The 22455-nt window shown below is 43.0% G+C and overlaps 1 protein-coding gene across 2 annotated transcripts in view; it reads left to right on the plus strand.

Annotated features, from left to right (window-relative positions):
- LOC142907221 (uncharacterized) overlaps positions 1-22455 on the plus strand; it is a 219061-nt gene that overhangs the window by 188832 nt on the left and 7774 nt on the right. For both annotated transcript variants that reach the window (XM_076056544.1, XM_076056484.1), the window contains 4 exons: positions 1853-2028; positions 11437-11518; positions 16056-16179; positions 17340-17375. In XM_076056544.1, coding sequence (XP_075912659.1) covers positions 1853-2028; positions 11437-11518; positions 16056-16179; positions 17340-17375 — 418 coding nt within the window. The remainder of the gene's footprint in view (positions 1-1852; positions 2029-11436; positions 11519-16055; positions 16180-17339; positions 17376-22455) is intronic.

Genomic DNA, 22455 nt, shown 5'->3' on the forward strand with positions numbered 1-22455 from the left:
CAGGTACTTATCACCAAATGCAGAATTACAGAAAAACCTGAATATCCAAAATGCATTACATTAACATGTATAGCAAAAGTCATTGGCCATATAGCAATATTGCTCGGCAAACATAATGATGAATAACATTTTACCACCGTGTGTAAGGTAAAACAACTTCTCCCGTCAACCAAAGTCATAATTCCCAGCTTATAGAGAATCTTATCACCTTAATTGCAGCCGTGGACAGAGAAACATGGGTCATAATAATTAAGACAACAGTTGTCAGTTCCTCAATGACAAACAACAACACTGTATAACCACCTGCACTGTAGTTAGAAGAGTTGGCTGGGACACGATTGGTGTGCAATAATCCTTAGAATCCAACTCTGTCATGTAATCACATCTGGGTCTCACACAGGCTGTCCATTAACACCAAGCCTCACTGGGCCTGAAGAAGCCTGAAATATTATCATGCGAATCTAATGCCAGATAAGGCCTCATGAAGCATTCTGCTGTGCACTGTTGTTGCCAGGTTTGTCGTGCATGCTGCTGCGTATTTAAAATATTGAAATGACGAGTTACATCCATTGTAACAGTGGTAGTGCAAACTGGAAAACCATAAGTTTCAAACATCCCTGCGTAAAATGCATACACCCATTGTGCATTTGTGTAAATACCTAATAATTTTCTGAAGAAGTGCATTGTGGTAATCTTATCTTATGTTACCGTATTGCTGTCAGTCACATTTACTCAAGTTTAATTTGATGGTGATCGAAGACAAATGCACTTCTTCAGGAAATACTGATGTTTTAGCATATGCACAATGGCTGTGTTCTTCTTACACATTTTTTCATCTTGTTTCAAACTTTTGCTGCATATTGGCTGCTGCTGCACAAGCCACCTTAGTCTACAGCCAACTGCTTGTGCAGAGCAGCAATCTGTAAGCATTACACCAGTACTCACTGGTGACTTATACCTTCATGTTATATTCCAACTCCTAATTCGTTGTTTGCCATTGTGGTTTGCTGAGACTGGTTGGAAGGAAGACTAAGCAACAACTGGTGATGATGTCACACATGCAGTCACACTGTGAATAAAGTTTAAATATGAATACTATTCAAGGCTGCAGAAACCTCAAATCTAAGGTGCATTCATTATTAAAATTCCACTAAATTTTTATTTCCGGACTCTAGGTACTGGTAATAAATTCTGAAATATGGTTACCATTTTACCAGTTATTGTTTAACATCCCTGGTACATACTACAGTAGAAAGTGTCGGTGCACCTGTGATGAATGTCCATGCAGCTTCTGCAAACTAGTGTAGGTTTTTATGTGCTGTGAGTATCAATATTTGTTCATGCATTTTTTTCATACTTTTACTTTTCTTGAACTGATTTGTAGAACGTAATATAATTCATATTATTCCACATTTCTGTATATGGCCCAGGCTGATATGACATAACAGAGAATAGATGTAATCAGTTCTTAGGTTATTATAGTGGTAAGAAAAAACAAGTTGCTTTTTGAACAATGATGCCGGTACAAGAATTAAACTCTTTTCGAATGTGATGGGATCTTTAACATCCAACGTGATGTAGACAGCATGTATTTTACCATTAATACACCCAAAGTATTAACCGTGGCAACCGAGAGCTTGAACCATGAAACTCTGCAACAAGCGGCAAATGCGCTGCCACTCTGCCCTAAATTTCCCCTAACTTAATTGAAGCTGATGACCTGGTTATATCAGCACCAGTTTTATTTTAATAAAACAAGAGGACAAACTCTGCAAAGCATGCTGTTGATATTTATTGTTATTACTTATTCTCTTATTGAAACGGAATCATAACCATGTTGCTGTGTGAGCAGGAACTGGTCATTTTTGGGTCAGAAGGGAGGGGCTCAGTCTCTGTCCCTGGAGCCAGGGAAGGTGACCAAGGGGGTCGTTCTGCACGAGCTCATGCACGCGCTCGGCTTCCAGCATGAGCACTGCCGCAGCGACCGCGATAAGTACATCACAGTCCAGGAGGACAACATCAAGGAAGGTAAATAAATATTTAACAATAAAGTGGCAAACATGGAGGCTATCATATGCAGTATACTGTCCTGGACAGACTGATTCCTATGGTAAAATCAGCAGTGATCTCGTCGAGATTATTGACAGTCATAGTTTAACCCAGCACGTTAGCAGTGCAAAATATTACTCGGGAAATGCAGTAGCTGTGACTGACATTGTTATTGAAGACATACAGTGAGGGAAAAAAATATTTGATCCCCTGCTGATTTTGTACGTTTGCCCACTGACAAAGAAATGATCAGCCTATAATTTTAATGGTAGGTTTATTTGAACAGTGAGAGACAGAATAAAAACAAAATCCAGAAAAACGCATGTCAAAAATGTTATTAATTGACTTGCATTTTAATGAGGGAAATAAGTATTTGACCCCTCTGCAAAACGTGACTTAGTACTTGGTGGCAAAACCCTTGTTGGCAATCACACGGGTCAGACGTTTCTTATAGTTGGCCACCAGGTTTGCACACATCTCAGGAGGGATTTTGTCCCACTCCTCTTTGCAGATCTTCTCTAAGTAATTAAGGTTTCGAGGCTGACGATTGGCAACTCGAACCTTCAGCTCCCTCCACAGATTTTCTATGGGATTAAGGTCTGGAGACTGGCTAGGCCACTCCAGGACCTTAATGTGCTTCTTCTTGAGCCACTCCTTTGTTGCCTTGGCCGTGTGTTTTGGGTCATTGTCATGCTGGAATACCCATCCACGACCCATTTTCAATGCCCTGGCTGAGGGAAGGAGGTTCTCACCCAAGGTTTGATGGTACATGACCCCGTCCATCGTCCCTTTGATGCGGTGAAGTTGTCCTGTCCCCTTAGCAGAAAAACACCCCCAAAGCATAATGTTTCCACTTCCATGTTTGACGGTGGGGATGGTGTTCTTGGGGTCATAGGCAGCATTCCTCCTCCTCCAAACACGGCGAGTTGAGTTGATGCCAAAAAGCTCCATTTTGGTCTCATCTGACCACAACACTTTCACCCAGTTGTCCTCTGAATCATTCAGATGTTCATTGGTAAACTTCAGACGGGCATGTATATGTGCTTTCTTGAGCAGGGGGACCTTGCGGGCGCTGCAGGATTTCAGTCCTTCACGGCGTAGTGTGTTACCAATTGTTTTCTTGGTGACTATGATCCCAGCTGCCTTGAGATCATTGACAAGATCCTCCCGTGTAGTTCTGGGCTGATTCCTCACCATTCTCATGATCATTGCAACTCCACGAGGTGAGATCTTGCATGGAGCCCCAGGCCGAGGGAGATTGACAGTTCTTTTGTGTTTCTTCCATTTGCGAATAATTGTTTCTCTTCAACGTGACTTTACCGAAAAAACTAAGAATATGTTGTCACCTTCTCACCAAGCTGCTTGGCAATGGTCTTGTAGCCCATTCCAGCCTTGTGTAGGTCTACAAACTTGTCCCTGACATCCTTGGAGAGCTCCTTGGTCTTGGCCATGGTGGAGAGTTTGGAATCTGATTGATTGATTGCTTCTGTGGACAGGTGCCTTTTATACAGATAAGCTGAGATTAGGAGCACTCCCTTTAAGAGTGTGCTCCTAATCTCAGCTCGTAACCTGTATAAAAGACAACTGGGAGCCAGAAATCTTTCTGATTGAGAGGGGGTCAAATACTTATTTCCCTCATTAAAATGCCAATCAATTTATACCATTTTTGACATGCGTTTTTCTGGATTTTCTTGTTGTCATTCTGTCTCTCACTGTTCAAATGAACCTACCATTAAAATTATAGACTGATCATTTCTTTGTCAGTGGGCAAACGTACAAAATTAGCAGGTGACCAAATACTTTTTCCCTCACTGTATGTATTTCAGATCAGTCTCCTAACGAGCAAAGTGGCATTACCAATTATTCACATACCTGTCACAACGCTATCATACAGAGACTGGAAACCACTGGACCACGATGCTTTCCATCCGAAGATCTGGTCATCATCGGCGTGTCGAAATCCCGCATCGACGGTTGATTAATTCGCAGCTCAATTCGAACATCACTGTTATTCTTGATTAACTCGTGCCCATCCAAACACGCACAAAGAGAACGGGGCAAACACGCAGTAACTGGCTGTGACTGGAGGTGATCGCTGTGAAGCAGATGCAGAGGAGGCTGGAGCGTCTTTGGAAGAAAACTGGTTTCAAGACTCTCTGACTTGCTTACAGAGCTCATAATAAAGGTTTTTGGGTTAGATCGCGTTTATTTATAAATGTGTCGTAACCCTCCACCACCCGACACGGCCAATCAGCAAAAAAAGTGTCACGTTGACAAAAGACAAATAATTCACTACTTCAGCCCACCGGTGTGTTGAAGAGTTAATCCACATTTACAGTTTGAGTACGACGTTTCGCTGGTAAATACTTCCAGCATCATCGGGCAATTCGCCAGAATGGTAAAGCCCTCGCTTGCTCCCGGTTTTATATAGAGCAGCAGGGTGACGTCATCACTTAACTCATCAGGTGCAGTGATTAGAGGCGGAGGGGGGGGTAATGTAATGATATAATCGATTAGTAATCAGTCATTGGTTATGATTAGTAATGAGTTGTAGATTAGTAATTCTTTAAATCAAAATGTAATGTGTATTATTTAATAATACGCTTCCAGGCCGCACTAAGCCGGTAGCTGTCAGAGCGATTAAAGTTATTCTTGTTCCTCTCAATTTCAATGGATTCTCTAATTAGTCTTTGCCAGTAATAATTAGTTTTACACACCACTGCAACATTGTCAAAATCAATTGAGTGTCCTTGTTGACAAGCATGTTCTGCCACTGCCGACAGTTGTGTTTGAGATAATTTAATATTTCTCTGATGTTCTTTTAGTCTTACGCTGATGTTACGTCCCGTCTGCCCAATGTAGCAGCTGCCACATGAACAATTAATCCGATATACACCTTCTGTTGATAGTTTAGGTAATGCGTCTTTAGTGCAAGATACTAGTTTTTGAATTTTGTGTACTGTACCAAATCTTACTGTAATGTTTTGCTTTTGCAAAACGCGGGCTAATTTGTCAGTTACTCCTGAGATATATGGAATTTTTATTGTTTTAACAATCTGGTCGCTTTCAGTAGTATTGCTTTGCGATCGTGATTTGGCATTCAGTGCTCTGTTAATTTGAGCATTATTGTAGCCATTCTGTCGTAGTGCGTCTTTAACGTGTTTAATCTCTCTCACTAGACTCTCACCATCTGACACCGTTTTCGCCCGATGTACGAGCGTCTTGATAAGAGAGGATTTTTGAGCTGGATGATGATGTGATTCTGCATTCAGATAGGCATCAGTGTGCGTTTGCTTTCTGTAAACGCTGTGTGTTATTTTACCGTTTAGGCCATGTCCAAGCAAAATATCTAGGAATGGGAGTGTGTTATTCACCTCCATTTCCATGGTGAACTGGATGGCCGGGTTTTGTGCATTGAGATGATTTAGAAAATCATTAAGTGTATCTTTACCATGTGGCCACACAACCAAAGTGTCATCCACATACCTAAACCAAAAGGATGGTTTTAATGTGCTCGAGGCAAGTGCTCTTATTTCAAAGTTTTCCATGTACAAATTTGCTATAGCAGGGGATAAAGGAGAACCCATTGCTGCTCCTTCCTTGACCAACACTGTATTAACCGGTGACATGGTCTCTATCCTTTCTAAAGGCCTTAACTTTGCCGTTACCCCAAGCACAATTCCAGTGGATGAGATAATTGCTGAGGTAGAATCAGCAGTTAGACTCCTTCCACATAATGAGGCAGAGATGACTAGACATGAGGTTGCTAAAATAATTGAGAATAGCAAAGTTCCAAAAGTAAATATTAGCTCTAACGAGGCAAAAGCCTTAAGAGAGCTGCGTGTAAATAAGGATATCCAAATCCTAGCAGCTGATAAAGGCCGCACTACTGTAGTGATGTCACGAGCCGATTATGATAATAAAATTAGAAATTTACTAGAGGAAAGTACCTACATTAAAATGAAACGAGATCCAACTAATACTTTAGAACGTAAGACCACTGCAATAATTGCAAATTCATTAATCCCTAAAAATAAGCAATACCTAATTAAGCCAAGGGCCTCAAAACCACCTAGACTCTATAGGCTACCAAAGATTCATAAAATCGGCATCCCATTACGACCCATAGTCAGTACAATTGGCTCTGCCACATATCAATTAGCAAAATATATAACCAAACAAATACAGCCCTACATCGGTAAGACATCTTCATTCATAAAAAAATTCAGAACATCTTGTGAATGTGATTAAATATATTAAACTTACTCCTGATGATATTCTGGTAAGTTTTGATGTTATTTCTCTATTCACTAAGGTTCCAGTGGACGAATCGCTTAAATTACTTGATACACTAGTAAAGAATACCGGTTTACAAAAAGATATTCCGAAACTTGCTGGCCATTGTTTAAATAACACTTACTTCTTATGGAGAGGAGATTTCTTTAAACAAAAGGAAGGAGCAGCAATGGGTTCTCCTTTATCCCCTGCTATAGCAAATTTGTACATGGAAAACTTTGAAATAAGAGCACTTGCCTCGAGCACATTAAAACCATCCTTTTGGTTTAGGTATGTGGATGACACTTTGGTTGTCTGGCCACATGGTAAAGATACACTTAATGATTTTCTAAATCATCTCAATGCACAAAACCCGGCCATCCAGTTCACCATGGAAATGGAGGTGAATAACACACTCCCATTCCTAGATATTTTGCTTGGACATGGCCTAAACGGTAAAATAACACACAGCGTTTACAGAAAGCAAACGCACACTGATGCCTATCTGAATGCAGAATCACATCATCATCCAGCTCAAAAATCCTCTCTTATCAAGACGCTCGTACATCGGGCGAAAACGGTGTCAGATGGTGAGAGTCTAGTGAGAGAGATTAAACACGTTAAAGACGCACTACGACAGAATGGCTACAATAATGCTCAAATTAACAGAGCACTGAATGCCAAATCACGATCGCAAAGCAATACTACTGAAAGCGACCAGATTGTTAAAACAATAAAAATTCCATATATCTCAGGAGTAACTGACAAATTAGCCCGCGTTTTGCAAAAGCAAAACATTACAGTAAGATTTGGTACAGTACACAAAATTCAAAAACTAGTATCTTGCACTAAAGACGCATTACCTAAACTATCAACAGAAGGTGTATATCGGATTAATTGTTCATGTGGCAGCTGCTACATTGGGCAGACGGGACGTAACATCAGCGTAAGACTAAAAGAACATCAGAGAAATATTAAATTATCTCAAACACAACTGTCGGCAGTGGCAGAACATGCTTGTCAACAAGGACACTCAATTGATTTTGACAATGTTGCAGTGGTGTGTAAAACTAATTATTACTGGCAAAGACTAATTAGAGAATCCATTGAAATTGAGAGGAACAAGAATAACTTTAATCGCTCTGACAGCTACCGGCTTAGTGCGGCCTGGAAGCGTATTATTAAATAATACACATTACATTTTGATTTAAAGAATTACTAATCTACAACTCATTACTAATCATAACCAATGACTGATTACTAATCGATTATATAATTACATTACCCCCCCCTCCGCCTCTAATCACTGCACCTGATGAGTTAAGTGATGACGTCACCCTGCTGCTCTATATAAAACCGGGAGCAAGCGAGGGCTTTACCATTCTGGCGAATTGCCCGATGATGCTGGAAGTATTTACCAGCGAAACGTCGTACTCAAACTGTAAATGTGGATTAACTCTTCAACACACCGGTGGGCTGAAGTAGTGAATTATTTGTCTTTTGTCAACGTGACACTTTTTTTGCTGATTGGCCGTGTCGGGTGGTGGAGGGTTACGACACATTTATAAATAAACGCGATCTAACCCAAAAACCTTTATTATGAATAATATTGGTCGCGAAAGCCTACGTGTTAAACTGCTTACAGAGCTGCCTGCAGATCTGCCGACTCCTTATTGAGTCTCGCAGATCGTACTATGTTTTGCGCACCAATGACTCAGCTTGCGACTCCCGTGTTTTTTGGCGAGTCGTGAAGGTCCTGCTGCACTCCAACAATCCATCAGCTAGTCAACCCGGTCCATGCACATTACTTGCGATATTCTTCACCAATAAAATAATGACAATCAAGATGGCAGTTTCTCACTTGAAGGCAACGCATTCTCCCAGGTTTGCCATCTGAGTGTGAACAACCTGGAACCAATGCAAAAATCGAGACCCTGGCACTAACGTCGGTGGCAGAGGTGTTGATGTTCATCGCACGGCTGCCAAATAAGACATCGCTGCTTGGCTGAAAAAATTTGACTTGAGCAAGAGTGATGCTGCAAACTATCACCCATCTCAAACCTGAGTATAATTTCAAAGGTCATAGAGCACCTGTATCTGAAGTATTTATTTCCCCACATTGCTGCGATGGGCAGATTAAACCTGTTGCAGTCAGTGCGCCATAGCATTGGTTGGCCTCGATCTCTCAGCCACCTTCAATACCATCGACCTTGAGATTATCTTCAGGTGGTTAAGTTCAAGGTTCGGTATATTGGGTAAGGCCCTGGGATGGATGGAGTCATGCCTACATGGTCGATCACAGTTCATCAAGCTGAGCAAGAAGAGTCATCACGTATGCCTTGCCTAGTTGGCGTACCACTATAATTCCTGGATGTGAGAGAGAACAAGAAGGATAATGTTGGAAGATGCTCATAAAACAACGTGTGAAATATATTAATAGGGGAGCATGAATTGATAGCTCACATCTGTTGTTTATTCCTGCAAACTTTTATATCAGTCTAATTACAACTTGCAGCTCAGCAGCAGTTTATGTAAGAGTGGAATCGTGAGTCATGCATTTGAAGGCAATTCACAATGTCCCAGTTCACAAGCCCTGGTTTATCCAGGCTGCCACCGTTCATCCCAGACCCAGTAACCGGTCACTACTTTATATTTAGAAAGTCAAGGAGGTTTTAAAATTTACAAACTGCAAACGGCAGTATTTAATTTTTTTTCAGATGTGACATCTGCAATTTCATCCTTATGTGAGGGAGTGGGAGAGCGGTGGTGCAGTGGTTAGCACACCGTGTTATTAACCCGGTGACTTATGTCTCTCACCATAAAGGTAACGGCACATAGGACATTGTCTGGCAGATATTATTTATTTCAGTTGTGTGGTTTCCTAAGCCCGTGTAGAATTATGGGCAGTTACTGCACACATATATACACACATACCCACCAAATAATACAATCATGCTCCAGGCACAGATTAAGAAACTTTTAAGATGTATAGTGTTAATTGACTCAGAAAGTGAGTATCAAGTGCAGCATAGCTGCAACCAACCGCCTGTTTAATATATTAACAACACCAACCACCATTCACAACTGAATGACAGTTGTGTCATCACAGCGTTTGCCAGGCCATGTGCAGCTTGAGGCCACGTGAAGTGTGAAATACTTGCAGGCAGGAGTTCAAGGGACAGATACAGGTGTTCTGGGTTAACTGAGGTGACGACTCAAAGACGTTCCTTCGGAGTGGGCAGGTAGGAACTTGGTTGGACAGCGCATTCGTGCGATCCGTGTTGGATACCGTAGTCGTGTTGGAGGTTGTAGCTGTTGCTATTGCATCTGATGATGATTCTTGATTTATTGCTGATGTTGGTCTTTAAGTTGATGCAGCTGCTGTAGCAGCAGGTTGCGCCTGTGCTGTGACGCCGCCTCCTGCGTGTACCACGCGCGCCAATCCACCTGACCTGGTCCTTGAACGGCCACGATGCCGTCGTGATCGCGCATCAGGTGCATGGTGGTGAGCAGGGCGTAGACGCCGCAGTCGTAGCCATTTGGTTACTGCGGCACAAGCACCGTGGCAATCGCCACCGGCGTGATCGCCAGTTCGGCACACACGACCCGGGCCACCACCGCGCTGGCGAAGGCTGCGATGCTCTTGGCGTTGCGCGACTGCCCCCCCCCCGTGCAGTCATTGAGTCTAACAGCATGGCAGTCGACCTTGTGCCGAAACTCCAATTATGCGGATGGAATTCCGGATATGCACGACAGACAAATAATCCCTGGTGGGCAGTGTGGAACCTGTTGTTCCTACCTGTATAATCCAGTACTGTATATACGAAGTGTGTATTTCATGGGTTATTTGACTGCCATCTAGCGGGTAATGACAGTATTATGCTCTACAGCAGTCAAGTACGACTGATGATTCTGAGCACATACTACATCAACAAACACCTGTATCAGTGACTTCAAACTTTCGTTGACTGCAGGAATTTATATTCTTTGGTTCTTTCGGTAAAGTTACGTAAATGGAAAATAAAAAAACATCATAATAACCAAAAACTCAAACGACGTTTCGATCGAACACAAGCGGTCGTCATCATCTACGTGACTTTACCAAAATAACAAAAGAATATGAATTCCTGCAGTCAACGAAAGTTTGAAGTCACTGATACAAGTGTTTGTTGATGTACGTATGTGCTCAGAATCATCAGTCGTACTTGACTGGTATAGTCAGATGGGAGGCATTCCTCTGTATATGTGATATCTATGAGACCTTTTTGCCAGTTTTAAAAGGATGAAAACATAACTATAGGCTTACCCTTTCTGGAAATAACACAGGTGTTAAGATGTTCAAAAACCAAATAGATACGTTGCAAGACGTCAAGTCTGCATTAACCACACATACTTGTGGCAAAACATGCAAACAAATATGATCTGATACTCTATTTAGACTTGCATTGTCTTTGTATTGTTCGCCTTTTGGCGATCTCTGGTCTAACGCTGGTGAGACAAGGCCATAAAGAACGCTGTCTCTAGTGTAGGCCAATCAGTTTCAAAGGTAATGCATATATTATCAGAGCATATGTGTATGTTTTTCCACAAGTATGTGTGGTTCATGCAGACTTGATGCCTTGCAATAGGTATCTATTTTGTGTTTGAACATCTTAACACCTGTTTCATTATCAGAAAGGGTAAATGTATATGTGATGCAAGTTAAATATGTTGCTACTGTTCATGTTGCTAATAGGCCCTGTTATCAGGAACAAGCAAGGATCAGGTTGACTCCAACTCTCTTATTCTATGGTTCTTTCGGTGAAGTCACATAGATCATCATCATGACGACCGCTTGTGTTGCGATCGAAACGTCGTGATATTTTTATTATTTTATTGTTATTTTTTGTATCTATGTGACTTTACCGAAAGAACCATAGAATATGAATTCCTGCAGTCACGAAAGTTTTAAGTCAAACTATACAGGACTTGTAATTTTCTCTCAGGTAAGATACATGGACAAAAAGGCGAAGAAGTTAAATATTAAAGTAAATTAAATCCAATGCTGAATGTCTCTTAAAATGCATATTAATTGTCATTGTGAAATTAAATTCTTTATCCTTTTTCTTCCAGATGAACAGCGTCAGTTTCGACTGCTGGAAACCAGCGATTTTGACCTGCCCTATGACTACATGTCCATCACCAACCACGACAGGTAGGCCTTCATGATATCACCTTCTTGGGTTTACACCCGAACCCTGTGTGTGATTCCAGTAGCCCCCACAGCCACAGCCTCACAGTGAGACAGAGCCCTTGTACACATTGGAGTCTCCATCTCCTGCTGTTCAGGGAACTGGGAAATTTGAACATTAGATCGCCCTCTCACCCCACACATCTACCATCTCTCACACCACTGATCTCCCCCTCTCATACCACTCATCTATCATAAATTCCACAGGGGGAAAACTTCTAAAATGCACTATATTATCGTGAATGAAAGGAGTCGCGTGGTTATAACCCCCCATATTCGAGAACACTGAATGGCGTTAATAGTGTACCATCGCATTGTATCCCGCATTTACGTTTGCATGGGACGATCTATGGTTAGAGTATATAAACGGTATACTGTATGCACAGTGTGTATATACAGGACAAGAAAACCCCACAGGGTGATGTTTCAGCTCATTTCATGCTAATCTCTCTCCCTAATCTCTTTCTTCCTAATCTCCCCCATTAACACAACTGCCGTGCTTTCGTCCTGGGATGGAATTCCTTTCCAGCTCAGACCCCCACTTGCTTGCCCATCGCCACATATATAACCTTGTTGTAACAGCTCTCTCGCTGGTTCAGCAGTTCCACTGCTGGATTATGTTTTCCGCCTGAGGACGACCGCTTGTGTTGCGATCGAAACGTCATGATATATTATTTTTTATTTTATTTTTCTACCTACATGACTTTACCAAAAGAACCAAAGAGTATGGATTCCTGCAGTCACGAAAGCTTAAAATCAAGATTGTTGAATGCCCATCTAGCCACGCTACGGCAGAACTAGACACGGTTCGCTATCCCGGCACGGACCACAAGCTGGGTCCCGGATCTCGTGGCTAGAGGCTTGTTTTACCCGACGTGGATGTTCTTCACCAGCAACACGAAGAACTCCGAGCCCCTCACGGGGCCCCTGTTATATCGGCCTAGGCTGGGGCTGGCTCCGCCCCTCGCCCCGCCCACCTTCTAGATCTCTCGAGCTCTTTCCCAAAGGCTCCCGAGAGCTCTTTTATACCACATGACCACCCAGCGGCCCCGTCCACCGGTGGTCCCCTTCCAATATCATCCGGTCACGTGTCAGCAGGTCAACCAGCGTATCATGCCACAACGTAACCCTGGCTGGCTGACACTCTCTCTTGCTCCCTCACCGGGAGCCCACACCGCACATTGTATGTGGTGCCTTCGTGCTGACCAGCGCTCACCCAAGCCCCGCTAGGGCTGGTACTACGCCCAGTAAGCGGGCTACACATAATTCCAACACATTATCCGCCGTGGCTTCATAAGCCCGGCACCACACAGTGACATTGACAGTCACTACACATTGATTGGGTACGTGTTAGTGTGACCCTTACAGATGTGTATGAAAACCATGCCAACTGTGTCTCGTTCTTCTGGCCGTGAACTTCACCGGGAAGACAGGAGTGGTTATCATTAAACCAAATTTTCAAAGTTTGGTAGTATTCATGCGTTGTCATCTTCTGCTCGGCGTCGCTCTGCCATTTGAGGGCCCCAAAACACACTCTACTTTTACTCCAGCGTTGCAGCGCGCCCCACTAGCTCTCGTCAGCTACCATGCACACAGGGAGCCTCCAGGCATTGTTGAAGAACCACGTAGATATAATTGCTCAAACTGAGCTACTAATGCTTTGATACTTGAATTGCCTTTGTACTCTTTGCCTCTTGGTGTTCTCTGGTCTAACACTGCTGGTGAGACAAGGCGATAAATAAGGCTGTCTCTGGTGTAGGCCAATCAGTTTCAAAGACAATATACAGTGAGGGAAAAAAGTATTTGATCCCCTGCTGATTTTGTACGTTTTCCCACTGACAAAGAAATGATCAGTCTATAAGTTTAATGGTAGGTTTATTTGAACAGTGAGACAGAATAACAAAAAAAATCCAGAAAAACGTGTAAAAATGTTATAAATTGATTTGCATTTTAATGAGGGAAATAAGTATTTGACCCCTCTGCAAAACATGACTTAGTACTTGGTGGAAAAACCCTTGTTGGCAATCACAGAGGTCAGACGTTTCTTGTAGTTGGCCACCAGGTTTGCACACATCTCAGGAGGGATTTTGTCCCACTCCTCTTTTCAGATCTTCTCCAAGTCATTAAGGTTTCGAGGCTGACGTTTGGCAACTCGAACCTTCGGCTCCCTCCACAGATTTTCTATGGGATTAAGGTCTGGAGACTGGCTAGGCCACTCCAGGACCTTAATGTGCTTCTTCTTGAGCCACTCCTTTGTTGCCTTGGCCGTGTGTTTTGGGTCATTGTCATGCCGGAATACCCATCCACGACCCATTTTCAATGCCCTGGCTGAGGGAAGGATGTTCTCACCCAAGATTTGACGGTACATGGCCCCGTCCATCGTCCCTTTGATGCAGTGAAGTTGTCCTGTCCCCTTAGCAGAAAAACACCCCAAAAGCATGTTCTACCTCTATGTTTGACGGTGGGGATGGTGTTCTTGGGGTCAAAGGCAGCATTCCTCCTCCTCCAAACACGGCGAGTTGAGTTGATGCCAAAGAGCACCATTTTGGTCTCATCTGACCACAACACTTTCACCCCAGTTGTCCTCTGAATCATTCAGATGTTCATTGGCAAACTTCCAAACGGCATGTATATGTGCTTTCTTGAGCAGGGGGACCTTGCGGGCGCTGTAGGATTTCAGTCCTTCACGGTGTAGTGTGTTACCAATTGTTTTCTTGGGGACTATGGTCCCAGCTGCCTTGAGATCATTGACAAGATCATCCCGTGTAGTTCTCGGCTGATTCCTCACCGTTCTCATGCTCATTGCAACTCCACGAGGTGAGACCTTTCATGGAGCCCCAGGCCGAGGGAGATTGACAGTTCTTTTGTGTATTTTCCATTTGCGAATAATCGCACCAACTGTTGTCACCTTCTCACCAAGCTGCTTGGCAATGGTCTTGTAGCCCATTCCAGCCTTGTGTATGTCTACAAACTTGTCCCTGACATCCTTGGAGAGCTCTTTGGTCTTGGCCATGGTGGAGAGTTTGGAATCTGATTGCTTTTCTGGACAGGTGTCTTTTATACTGGTAACAAGCTGAGATTAGGAGCACTCCCTTTAAGAGTGTGCTCCTAATCTCAGCTCGTTACCTGTATAAAAGACACCTGGGAGCCAGAAATCTTTCTGATTGAGAGGGGGTCAAATACTTATTTCCCTCATTAAAATGCAAATCAATTTATAACATTTTTGACATGCGTTTTTCTGGATTTTGTTGTTGTTATTCTGTCTCTCACTGTTCAAATGAACCTACCATTAAAATTATAGACTGATCATTTCTTTGTCAGTGGGCAAACGTACAAAATCAGCAGGGGATCAAATACTTTTTTCCCTCACTGCATACATTTTCAGACCATGTTTGTTTGCATGTTTTGCCACAGGCATGTGTGTTTAATGCAGACTTGATTCCTTGAAATAGGTATCTACTTTTCTTTGAAAATCTTGACACCTGTTTTATTGCCAAGGGTAAAGTCTATTCTTAATTTTTTCATCGACTTGATACTGGCAAAAGGTCCTATAATTATATAATTAATTATTGATACTCATGGCACCACTTATTAATGTAAGTTTGTGTAATTATGTATTTGTAAGTTTTGCATGTCATTAGGCTCTTGGGTCACGTCACCACTTAGGCGGTGTGGCCAAGTATCCGCTCAAGCCAGTGAAGAGCACTTTACGTCACTGAATTCCGCAAGGCGCGGTGTTCTCTCTGCGCAGAGTATTGAGCGCTCGTGGCAGTGACAAGCATAGGGATTCCACCAGAACCTCATGAGTCATTAAACACACAAACCCCACCACACACAGCACCAGCCAATGAAGTCCAATGGGTGACGTGCAGTTGTGTGCATATACTGTAGAGTACACATGTGTTGAGAGCCAACTGTGATACCTCACCAAGCCTTCACCACGCACACCTGCCGTGTAGCCGCTCACAAGTGGCATGAACGTGAATTAAGAGGAATGCTCCACCCTGACCTGGCTGTGCATTAGCTCCATCCATTCGTTTGGTTTTCACAGCAAAGACAGCCGCAGCTTTGCTTCTGCTTGTCTAGTGGAATATCCACGCGAATTCGTTTAATCGCCATCATTTGCAACCATGACTCGCACAACACGGGAATGGGAATGGTAACTACACTACACTACGGTTTGTTAATGTTGCCCAATCAGTGCAATTGAAAGATGCATCCGTGCTGTATGTTTATTTTTGTATTTTTTGTAAGATTAATTTTTATTTGTATTCCTATTTTTATTTCATAACAATTGTAGGAGGAAGTTTTAATAAACTGCATAAACTTTATTTGAATCAATCGCTAAAAATAATCTTGCCAAAAATAGTGCCTCTACCTTAAAACAAGTTTACGCTGATGTGTTTCAGCTCGCGGATATACTGACATTTAAATGTGGTATGTTAATGCAGCCTTCTCTCGCAAATGTGGAAGATGATGCATGTGCTGTGTTCCTGTCAAGGTGTGCATTCTCCGTGGATGGGATGAGCCCTACGATCATCCCTAAATCAGAGACAGCCACTATTGGTCAGCGGGATTGCCTCAGCCCACTGGATGTCATGAAGATTAAAAAGATGTACAAGAATGTAAGTAATACGGTACATGCACGTGGTGTATTGTCATCGCGTTACGGATAACCTGTACAAGGCGTGATCGCCATACGTTTACAGTCCAAAATGTGAGGCCATGCACGAGACACTCACCTGTAGAGCAGAGAGGTACCTGGAAGAGGCAGCACACTGAGTATTTTGCTGACCCATCGGTACAAAGTTTGAGTTGCTTTCCTCTGGACACTTTGGTTTTCCAGTAGAGTGCATGCAAACAATACTGAATAGCAGTGGTGCCTATGGCTGCGTGACTCAGTTAATGCTCGCTCCCTCACTAAGCTCTGAGCCGGCACCGCTGGGATCCTAGGTTCATGTTCACATTTTAGTCACCATTGCTGAAAGCAGGTTCTCTCGTGTAACGAGTTGATGGTCTCAACGGAGTCTTCAATGACTCGTTTATCACCTCATCCATCTCTTGAGGATTAAACATTTCGGATTGATTGCTATGTGATGTTTTTTTTCAGGATACAAATGATGCACACATAGAGTGGCCTATTGAGTGACTTCAGAAGTTGTTACGTGGTGTCATCTTCTAGGGCTGTATGGGCATAATTTGTCCGACTGCTTGCTGTGAGACTTGAAAATGTCTTTCTCTTTGCATACATTTTTTTGCACAAATAGATTATATGTGTGTTATATATATAAAAAAAATGAAATCTGAAAATGGAATTGGCCAAATTTCCCTTGGAAACTCTCCTGAAACAGACTTGAGAGTCGTGCTTCCTTGGGGAAAGAATTTCACATCTTGCAGTTCTAACGTTAGCCAAGTATTTGTTAGCTATGAAGGGAGCAAGCAGCCAAAATCGATGGTACATGTACCCCCATAAATTGTAGTGCAATGATGGGTTGGGTTTGACAATGTATATAATAAATGCATAACTGTGGTAATTCTTCACGTTATAATGTTTCAACTAAGATGGCCAAGTTACTGAGCAGGGCGAGTGAGGTCACAGCCTGCAGGTATTCGCACGCCAATTGCCTAGTATTATCAGAGCACGTTACGGAAACAAGCCTGAGCCTGCCCATTGAAGACCAGCTCTTGCCTGAACGTGGCAGGGAACAAGGGGGAGTCTCACTTGCCATGTTTCTATGGAATTCCGGGAAAGTTTATTGACAATGATGTGTTTCTACTTATTCAGGTGGTGGCTATCGAAATTGCTAGAGCTCTTCCTGAGGTAAGCATGGTTCCATGCATCTGCACAATGTTGTTTCATTGCACACACAGCAGGCTAATGCTGGTTTGATCTACAATTGCATGTGTCAGTTATTTCCTGCAGCTCTTTCTCATTGGCAGCTGTAATCGTGCTATTCACATTCGCATATTTTATTGGAATACTAGCGGTAAGTACCCGGCATTGCCCGGGCAAAAAATGCAGACACACACATGGACTTACACACAGACATGGACCCACACACATAGAAACACATCGACTTACACGCACACATATGGACTCACACAGACATCGACTTTAGACACACATGTAGTTACACACAAAAATCGACTCACACACACACGTAGACTTATACACACATATCGACTCACACACACATACATAGACTGACACACACATACATATGGACTTACAAAGACACATCGACTAAGAGGCACATGGACTTACACACACACATGGACCAACGCACACACATCGACCTCCACACACACATCGACTTAACTCACACACACACATAGACTCACACACACATAGATAGACTCACACGCACACATAGATAGACACACACACACATGGACTGTCACACACATAGACACATTGCCGTACACACATCGACTGACACACAGACTCACACACAAACACACATGGACTCACACATGCACATAGAGCCACACAACAACAACGGCCATTCGCCGCTAAGTGGCGGTGACGTCACGAGGACGATTGTGCCAGGCTATGTGCACCTTGAGGCCACGTGAAGTGTCGAATGCCACAAGTTGACTGAGATGACTGGCTGATGCACGACCTGTGCCCCCTACTGTGCCAACTTGCTGTGCTTTAGCCATCCGGCGCTCCGCTCGTTGTTGTGAGCGTCGCTCCTCCGCCCTCCGTTGTTGTTGGAGGGTGACTGCCTCCAACTGCCCAGTAGCGTCCTTTAGGAGCCTCCTCCACAGAGGCCGATCTTAAGACTGCTGGTACCAGTCATCGGCAAGTGCACTCAGCTCCACGTCCTCCTGCAACACATCACTCCGTCTCTTCTCAAGCCCGTACCACGCCCGTTTAGCCCCCTCGATCCGGCCGAACAAAAGCTGTTTAGGCATGCGGTGACTGCGCATGTGGGCTACATGACCCAACCAGCGCAGCCTTGCCTGCCGGAGGAGCTCACCGATGGGACTTTGTCCACATATTTCAAGGATTTGTGAGCTCCTCACACAATCCAGCGTGGTTAAACCCAGGATGGATCGTAGGCAGGCCAGCCTAAATGTTTCTAACTGGCGAAGATGCTCCATTAGGGGGGTCCACGTTTCGCAAGCGTAGAGAAGGGAGGGAATGACCATGGCCAAGCAGACCTGAAGCTTCGTGCGGAGTGATAGACCAGGTAGCTTTCACACAGCGTTACGCAGCCGATGAAAAGATAATGCCGCTCGACTGATTCGGAGTGAGACCTCTGCTGTTAAACCGGAGCCGGTCATGAGCACACTGCGAAGGTATGGGAAACTCTCCACTCTCTCCACAACTGCCCTATAAACACATCGAGTGACACGCACACATGTATGGACTTACACACACATGTGGACTAACACACACACATATGGACTGCCATACACACATGGACGTACACACACACATTGACTGACACACATAGACACACAAACGCACGTTGACTTACATACTGATATGGAGCCATGCACACACATCGACTAACACACACACATGGACCGAGACGCACACTTGGACTGACACACACACAAACACATCGACGTAAACACACACACACATTGGGCGTTGTCCATACGAAAAAGAAAGACACACATCAACTCACACACATACATCACGTGCACAGCTGTCCCCGATGATGGTACAGCTATCAGCATCGCAGTACTACGTATCAGTAAATAGCGGGACGTGAGCAATCGAAACAATATAAATGCATAGCATAATCTGAAATCAGTGTACATTAAATAGCAGTAGTACGCACAGATAAGTTGAGAAGCAGGCTACAGTGTAGATTATAGACTGCCAATACGCCGACTCATTGACATAAGCATTGGTACAGTGGAAATAAAAAGCTGGCAATACAGGCAGCAGCTGAAAAATCAGGATACAGTCGACATGAAAGGCTGGCAGTACACTGAGTGAGGAAGAGAAGCAGGCAACAGATTACAGACTGGCATACACTCAATGGGCAAAAGCAAAATTAACAGTGTAGATAATAGTGCCAGTGCACTGACAGTAATTAATCTCAGGCAGAAGTCGACAGCACACACTGGCAGTACACCGTCGCAGCGTCATAAAAACGCACCAAAAAAAAGGAAATATTTAGCAACCTAATAATGAAAAATTAGGTATTATCTGCACACAAGCATTATGATTGTAATATTTGGCAACTTATTAGTTTCATAATAGTAAACAATGAAGCAGAGTTCTTATCTGCACACAATCCCCCGTGAGCTCGAGCGAACGCGCATCACTTGGCAGGGTCCGCACCCCCCCCACCCAATTGGCGTGAGTTGGTACGGCCTAAGTCGCACAATAAATAAATATATCGAAATCCCACTAAATCGCTCATTTAACTAATTTAAAGATGACGGACGTGAAAAAGGAATAGCCTATTCCCACCGCGGGGCTTAGGGCGTGCTGCCTGTTAATTTTTTTTCCACGTAAACCCCACCGTTCGAGAGCCAAATCCCTCGCAAGCACACGCGCGGAGACTTTTATATATAAAGAAAAGAAAAGATATACTCGTCATTATCTTCAATTTGTCAACAAGTATTCACTGTTGTTAATCTACAAACTATATTTCTAGACAAAAGCATTTGTAGTAGCTAATCCATGAACCGTGTGTCTCTTAATAATGCACGATTCTCATCCACAACAGATACAGCTTACTTTTGAGTCTCGTCTCAAACGGTGTTCGACCAGAGGACGCCAAAAGGCATCCTCTGGTTAATGCATACATGATTCCTTGTAAAAAGGTTTCAGTTTGGTGTTTTAACATCTTAACACCTGTTTTGTTGCCAGACAAAAGGGGAAAAAACCTGTTATCATTATTGGGAAGATTCCTATTTGCTTATCTAGAAATCATTTGCCTGACAATTCATATAGAAGCTTTGACTCGGACACAACTTTCACATCTCATTGTGTTGCAGGGTAGCACCAGGCTTAGTTCTAGGCCATTTACACTTCATAATGCACGTTTTCTACAGGGCTAATGAATAAAACCTGTTTCTTTATAAATTACAGGTTTATATAGTTTTATTTGTAAATGAAAAATAGGACTGGGTTGCAGAAATCTAAAATGTCTTCAGTCTGATGTTCTATTAAAATTGCCAAAAACTGTATCTACCTTGGTTGATCAAGGACGAGGCTTATATATAGTAATAAAGTTATTAATTTGCAGTGATGACAAAGCATTTTCAAAATTTGCCCCAAACATGACACGTTTGAAGTGAAATATGAAAACGAAAATACAGAACTCTTCTTATAGGTGGGTCTATTACCTGTGACTCCTATTATCTGCGGGAGCTGTAGGGTTCCCAGCCGTTTTGCGTGTACGTATCTGCCATCATAGGTGATGTTTCCGAAAAGTCTATACGGAACGGCGTCCGAATACCCGCAATATTTTCACGGATAAGAGGAGTCATATGGCAAATTACTCCAATTACTTGTTGATTATCCACAGAGTAACTCGGGACACACAGAAACAGAGACACAGACAAGGAGGCACACTTAGACAAGGAGAGATACACAAGGACACACACAGATACACGGTGACGCCTACTCTTTTGCATTAGTCGGATTGGTCAGGAGGCATCGCTACAAAGGATGATGAATGATGGTCAATAATAAATAACGGAGTGCCAGTCAAGGAATAGAACGTGTCCAAGCGGACATCTACCGAGGAAATTTAGCAATGAAATGAGGGGAGGCCCAGGACCAGATCTGATCATCGCCACTGATGTTAGCCGTGAGTGGGAATCAAACTCAAGTCTCTGAGTTTGTAACACAGTGCCCTCACAATCTATATGAAGCACTATGCATCCTGAGCACACGAGTTCCCTCGAAATTCCACTGTCACTCGAGCGTGATTGTACGCAACTACATACGGTGCGAGCTACCCTCTGAGCTACAGTGAGTGGCAACCTGCGCATTGCGCTCCCATGTGCCACGCCGATGCACATGCGACCATCGCATGGGGCAGTGCGCACTCGCATGTGATCAATGATCTAGCAACCTGTATACAGTGCAAAGTCCTGAGCAGTCAACCTCACTTGCGTTCCTCAGCTCAACCCATTGTCTGGTTCTGGCTCGTAATTCATCATCACCACCCATGTTTAATCCACTGCTGGATGAAGTCTGTCACTGCTCAAGATTCTGAGATGTAAAGGCCACCCAGCATTTCGATCTCCTCGTGTGTCCCTTGTAGTGTTATTACAGAATTATAACTCCACATGTATTACACAATACATAATGTATGTGTATTGTACAATATTGTGACTATGCAGTGTTATAGCATTATATTACGTGTATACATTTACAATATTAATATACTTTACAATGCACTCTATTGTATTAAACTATATTTTAGTTATATTTTGTCTATTGCATTGTTAATATACTGGAATTCCATTATTAATGCATCACATATTCCTATAAATCGATTATATTATACACATTCAATTGTACAATGCAATTGCACTCCATATGTGTTGCATTGTACTATATATATTGCATTGTAGATTGTTTGTTATATTATGCATATATTGCATTATATTACAAATGTATTACATTTTATGCTACAATTAAAGTATACATATATTTACGTTGTATGAGGGATACGAATGCATGGATGAAACAATATTTATTTCACTGGTATTACAGTTGTGAAATACCTACATGTATGGGATTTTCGTTAAACAATCATGCATGGCTTGATTTACTCAAATGCAATGCACGCATCGCATTCCGTTGAGATTTGGGGACTCCACGGGCTAAGTTTGTTTAACGAGGGAAGTGTTCTGCTGTATGTGCCTCACAGCATGTGTGGCGTTATCCCAGCTGAAGACACTATTGCAACAATGGA

This window comes from Petromyzon marinus, chromosome 1 (assembly GCF_048934315.1).
Source record: "Petromyzon marinus isolate PM22_M1 ecotype Great Lakes invasive population chromosome 1, UKy_Petmar_22M1.pri1.0, whole genome shotgun sequence".
Taxonomy (NCBI): Eukaryota; Metazoa; Chordata; class Hyperoartia; order Petromyzontiformes; family Petromyzontidae; genus Petromyzon; species Petromyzon marinus.